Here is a 6,111-nt window from a genome sequence, read left to right on the forward strand (position 1 = left end):
TTCATGAGAAGAGTAAACGATCGGAGAGGAAAGGGCATCCGAGAGGGAAGTCCAATTTCCAGAATTTTGGTGGTAGAGATTCACAAAATTCAAAGGGGCAAAAAGGTGAGGGAAGCTCCAAGGAGGGTGATCAAGGAACCCACAAGCCATTCGACAAAAGTAACGTGAAGTGTTACAATTGTCAAAAGCTTGGGCATTTCGCAAAGTATTGCCACGCGAAACGAAGAGAAAATCGCGCGGATGAGGCGAAGTTTGCTAAGGAAGAAGCGAATGATGATAATACGCTTCTTGTGATGATCACGGAAGAGAATTATGGCATGAGAAAAGGGCTGGACAGTAGTGGCAGCAGTGCAAACAATTCTGCAGAAACGCGTTCGGAGAAAAACGCAATGGTAACGGTTCGAGATGGAATTCAAAGTAGCGATGAGTGGTACTTGGATTCTGGTTGTTCGACTCATATGACGGGAAGAAAGGATTGGTTTGTCAAGATCAATCAAGCCACGAAGAATAAAGTGAGATTTACCGATGATACGACGTTATCCGCCGATGGCGTTGGAGATGTCTTGATCGTGAAGAAAGATGGTGGTCGTTCATTGATCAAGGATGTGCTGTACATTCCAGGAATCAAATGTAATCTCTTGAGCATTGGCCAACTACTCGAGAAAGATTACATTATTCGCATGGAAAACAAGGTATTGCGCGTTTTGGACCGAAAGGGAGTTTTGGTACTTAAAGCACCGATGGCTGCCAATCGAACTTTCAAGATAGCATTGAAAGTAATGGAGCATCGATGTTTAGCTACAACGGCAAGTCGTGAGGAGTGTTTGTGGCATTACCGTCTTGGTCATCTCAATTTTCGAGACCTCGACGCGTTGCATAGACATGGTATGGTGACCGGGCTGCCAAGAATCGTGGTTCCAGCTGAGTTGTGTGTTGAATGTGTTCAAGGGAAGCAACACAAGAGTGTTTTCAGCAAGGATACAGGTCATAGGACCAAGCATATTCTTGAGGTGGTGTATTCGGACGTGTGTGGGCCGATGCAAGTCAACTCGTATGGAGGTAACCGATACTTTGTCACGTTTATTGATGATTTCAGTAGGAAGCTGTGGATTTATCTAATCAAGAGGAAGGATGAGGTGTTTGATATGTTCAAACGATTTAAATCCATGGTTGAGCGACAAAGTAGTCACAAACTCAAAATTCTCAAAACCGATGGAGGAGGAGAATTTACTTCGAGGGAATTTGGGAGTTATTGTGACGATGAGGGTATTGTGCGTGAGGTTGTACCACCCTATACGCCTCAGCAAAATGGTGTTGCCGAGAGAAAAAATCGGACGATTATGAACATGGTGCGTAGCATGTTGAAAGCGAAAAATCTTCCGAAAGAGTTGTGGGGAGAAGCTGTTTCTACAGCTGCCTATTTGATAAACAGGTGTCCTACAAAGAAGCTGGACAAGGTTACTCCAGAAGAGGTATGGTGTGGACACAAGCCAAGTTTGAGTCACTTGCGTGTTTTCGGTTCGGTAGCATTTCGACATATTCCGGGTCAGATTCGAAAGAAATTAGATGACAAGGGTGAAATGATGTTGCTGGTTGGTTATCATCCTACCGGAGGCTACAAGCTGTTTGATATGAGTAACAAGAAGATTGTGATAAGTCGAGATGTGATCGTGGACGAGTTTCGGCAGTTTGACAGCAGAAAATCTGCCATATCAGCTCAGGAAATCGATTTGCCTCAAGATGAAATCGATTTCATGCAGGAAAATCAGCATTCTGAAGCTTCTGGAACTGGTTCTGCAGAGGTTGAAATCGATTTGCCTCAAGGTGAAATCGATTTCATGCAGGAAAATTTGAATTCTCAGCCTGCTGAAGGTACTGTACAGCAACCTTTTGTAACCGAAACAGGTGAATCAAGTAGACGACCAACAAGGCAAAGAGGATTGCCTCAAAGACTCCGTGATTGTGAATTATTCCGAGATAGCGAGATCAACAATGAGGGTGATCTTATTCACTTCGCTCTAATGGCCGAATCCGAACCGGTGAATACGGAGGAGGCATTAAGCGATCCAAAGTGGATGTGTGCGATGAAAGAAGAACTGGATTCGATTGAGAAGAACAGTACTTGGATGTTGGTTGATTTACCGAAAGGAAAAAAGGCGATAGGTGTGAAGTGGGTCTACAAAGTGAAAGCGAATCCGAAAGGCGAGATAATCAAGCATAAAGCTCGATTAGTAGCGAAGGGATTTTTGCAAAAGGAAGGGATAGACTTCGATGAAGTGTTTGCTCCAGTTGCAAGGCATGAAACCATTCGGTTAGTTGTTGCGATGGCAAATAACAACAGCTGGCCGTTGTATCAAATGGACGTCAAATCTGCGTTTTTGAATGGTCCACTTGATGAGGAGGTATATGTGAGACAGCCACCTGGTTTTGTGATCAAAAATCAAGAGGCAAAGGTCTATAAGTTGAGGAAGGCACTGTATGGTTTGAAACAAGCTCCGAGAGCTTGGAACAAACGCATAGATGGATTTCTTAGCGATGTTGGTTTCAAGAAATGCGTATCCGAACATGGAGTTTATGTGAAATCGGATGCAAGTGATGGAGTAATCATTCTTTGTCTTTATGTGGATGATTTGTTGATTACCGGCAACTGTGAAAAGAACATTTCAAATTTCAAAGGAGAGCTTATGAAGGAATTTGAAATGAGTGATCTTGGTATCATGAAATATTTCTTAGGCATAGAGTTCCAAAGGACAAAATTGGGACTGCTCATGCACCAAAGAAGGTATGCCATGGAAATTCTGAAGAGGTGTGATATGGAGCATTGCAATGCTGCCACAACACCAGCCGAGACTCGATTACAGCTGTCCAAGAGTGAAGAAGAACAAGATGTGGATCCTACTCAATACCGGAGATTGATAGGATCATTGCGTTACTTGTGCAATACGCGGCCAGATTTGGCGTTTAGTGTCGGTATTGCGAGTAGATTCATGGAGAGGCCGAAGGTATCACACTTGGCAGCAGTTAAGAGGATCCTTAGATATGTGAAAGGTACTCTTGGTTGTGGAATTTTGTTTCCGGCAAGCGACATGGGCAGAAGTTGTGAGTTACTCGGATACACCGATTCCAATTGGTGCGGAGATAAGGATGATCGAAAGTCTACGGCGGGGTATCTCTTTATGTTCGGTAAGGCACCAATCTCTTGGTGTTCGAAAAAGGAACCGGTTGTAGCCCTCTCTTCTTGCGAGGCCGAGTATATAGCAGCGTCGATGTGTGCATGCCAAGCTGTGTGGCTGGTGAATCTATGTAAGGAGTTGGACAGCAGTAGAAATGGGGCTGTTTTGCTACTTGTGGACAACATTTCAGCGATAAACCTTGCTAAGAATCCCATAGCACATGGGAGGAGCAAGCATATTAAAATGCGATTCCACTATTTGAGAGAATTGGTGAGCTCCGGACAGTTGCGGACTTGTTAACGAAAGGCGTGACAAGTAATGTGTTCAAGAGACTTGTGAAGAAGTTGAGCATGATGAGTGTGGAGCATTTGAATTAAGGTGGTGTATTGGAAGTCCTTAATAATTCAAATGCTTGATAGGAGCTTTAAAAGGCACTGCAGTGAAAACAGCTTATTAAATAAGCTGTTTTTGCAATTCTGTTTTTTCTGTTATTCTTGGGCCTGTTTGTGGTTCCAATTTGTACCGTATAAATAGACATTGTATGTCATAGTTGAAAGGTTAATGCCATATGATTCAATTCTCTCAATCTTTCTCTATTTCTCTATCTCTCTCTATTCACATTATCATCTTCATCTTTCCCAAACACACTGTTTTCACCATTCCATTTCTGGTTTTTTCCAACAATAGTTTAGTATTAGAATTTTACAGATCAAAACTTTTGAGTGTGTACTTGATACAAATAGTACAATATTCAAACATTTTCATAATAAGGACTTTCCTTTAATGAATCCTTTGGGGGATGTTTGACTACTTTCCCTGTATTAGCCCCTTCCCCCCTAAATGAAGTTTCTTCAAATAATGTGAATCATGTCATATCTTTAAATTTGCTATCTATAATGATGAAATTTTTATAGTTATTCAATATTATTTTTATCTATGGAATTGGGTGTCAATCTTGATAGGAATGAGAATTAATCAAAGATTTGGATATTGAAACTTAAACATATTATGGGTCTGATAATGATTTTTAGACATATGACATAATCGAGCGTGACATTAAGTATTTTATGTTCGATCAAATGATCGTCGATTGGACCATCCCCAAAGGTCATTAGGGGATGATTGTAATTTGGCGAAGTAGGTTATGTATTGATGAAATCTTTTGTTACTGTTTTATAAAATATTCGGTGATATAAGTAGACTAATTATAGACTTAAGCATGAATTAATCACATGAAAAGGGAAAGGGATTTGAATGGGGGACTAAATCTTTTCCCTTACTAGAATTCTTAATCGATAGTTTTACCATTATTTTCACAACAAACTCAATCAAGCAAGTGCATCCTCCCTTTTACAATTATGTCGTTTGTCACCCAATAGCAAGTATATCACTTCCGTCTTGCACAATCTCTAAATCAATAATATTTACTCACCACTTTGTGAATTTTTGTAGGCATCATTTATTACAATTGATTTTACGTTTATTGCATAAATTCATATATTCATATTTATTTCCATTTTAAATATAAGCAATTGTAAAAGCAGACAAACATTATGCAATTGAGTGAATTGCATATAAAGTTGAAATCACCGTCCAAAAATCATAAACTGCAGTAGCAACAAATAAAAACATCTCCTGTAATGCAAAGCCAAACTCATGATATCATGATACTCAATTTCATTTGTATATAATGCTACTTCAAGTATTGAATATAATATGTTGCTTCAATTTTTTTTCTCCAAAACATATTTCTAAGGTGAGGTTACCACATAGAATTTTGAGATGATGTAACTCAACCTTAAAAAAATTTCTTATAAGATGAAGGGTATCATTCATTATAAAAAAATAGATTATATCTTTAATCAATATTGGACTTTGAATGTTCTCAATAGCTTTATCTCTTAGTTAAATATTTGCACAGACATTGTCTCTGTATTATTGGTTGCCTAAGTCAAATATAGCTTATGAAATCTGAATGACAACTGCATTGGCTTAAAGAAACAATGATATTATGGTTCAATTGCAGTTGCAAGACTTTCTTAAAAATCTATAAAATGCATCTTCAGTTCAATGTGATTCTCCAAACTGAAAATGACACCAATATTCCCTTACGACCGTTCTCTCTTCATGAACATCAATGGTTCATCATACTCAACCAATTTTCCTATAAATAAAATCAAACATTTGATTTTATTAAAAGAAAGCAAAAATAAATATTCAGCCACACTTTTTGCCTATATATTTTTTGTCTTAAAAGTGTTAATATTGTTTAAGCCTTAATCCAATTATTCTTTGAAAATTCAATATGAACATACCATCACTTATGGAAAGAATCATATCGCAATCCATGACAGTTGGTATCTTGTGTGCTACTGTTATGACTGTACAACCAACAAACTCTGTCCGAATGGTATTCTGAAGAATCAAATCAGTTGCATTATCAATTGATGCAGTTGCTTCATCCAATACCAATATCCTACTTTTCCTCAAAAGCGCTCGCCCTAAAGAGAATAGTTGCCTTTGTCCAATGCTCCAGTTTCTTCCATTTTCAACAACTTCATAAAAAGTTAATCTATCTTCAAAACATGTTCTTGCACTCAAATTAGTTACAACATTGAAATTGAAATGTTGAGCTAGAAAGAGTACCTGAGGAATCTAAGCCACCTTTATCTTCGACAACCTCTTGCAGTTGGCACTTTCGAATAACCTTTGCACGAAAGACAATATTAATCCATATTTTCCAAGACAAACAATATCAAATAGAACGTAGAAATTTCTATTACCTCCCATATTTCTTGATCTGAATGCTGAGATAAAGGATCCAAGTTATGTTGAATTGTAATTCTTTGTGTTGAAGAAGGTTGTTCGAAAGAGTAAGGAAGTGTCAAACCACCTAGTGTGTTAAGTTGTGTTAGTGTGTCGAAGTGTCGAAGCATGC

General features: G+C 38.6%; 1 protein-coding gene across 1 annotated transcript; it reads right to left on the bottom strand.

Moving 5' to 3' along the window:
- Window positions 1-5,281: 5,281 nt before the first annotated feature.
- LOC127100860 (ABC transporter C family member 10) lies at window positions 5,282-6,111 on the bottom strand. Its single transcript, XM_051038175.1, has 4 exons — window positions 5,957-6,111; window positions 5,820-5,880; window positions 5,489-5,728; window positions 5,282-5,337 (listed from the first exon to the last, which is right to left on the bottom strand). The coding sequence occupies exons 1-4, from the start codon at window positions 6,107-6,109 to the stop codon at window positions 5,282-5,284; spliced, it is 510 nt and encodes a 169-aa protein (XP_050894132.1). The 5' UTR covers window positions 6,110-6,111.

Source organism: Lathyrus oleraceus, chromosome 1 (assembly GCF_024323335.1).
Source record: "Lathyrus oleraceus cultivar Zhongwan6 chromosome 1, CAAS_Psat_ZW6_1.0, whole genome shotgun sequence".
Taxonomy (NCBI): domain Eukaryota; kingdom Viridiplantae; phylum Streptophyta; class Magnoliopsida; order Fabales; family Fabaceae; genus Lathyrus; species Lathyrus oleraceus.

Excerpts from the sequence above, each read along its gene's own strand:
- LOC127100860 (XM_051038175.1), bottom strand. The coding sequence starts at position 6,109 with ATGCTTCGACACTTCGACACACTAACACAACTTAACACACTAGGTGGT. Across the intron at positions 5,881-5,956 it reads CAGATCAAGAAATATGGGAG|GTTATTCGAAAGTGCCAACT; the intron begins GTAATAGAAATT and ends TTTCGTGCAAAG. Across the intron at positions 5,729-5,819 it reads AGGTGGCTTAGATTCCTCAG|TTGTTGAAAATGGAAGAAAC; the intron begins GTACTCTTTCTA and ends CTTTTTATGAAG.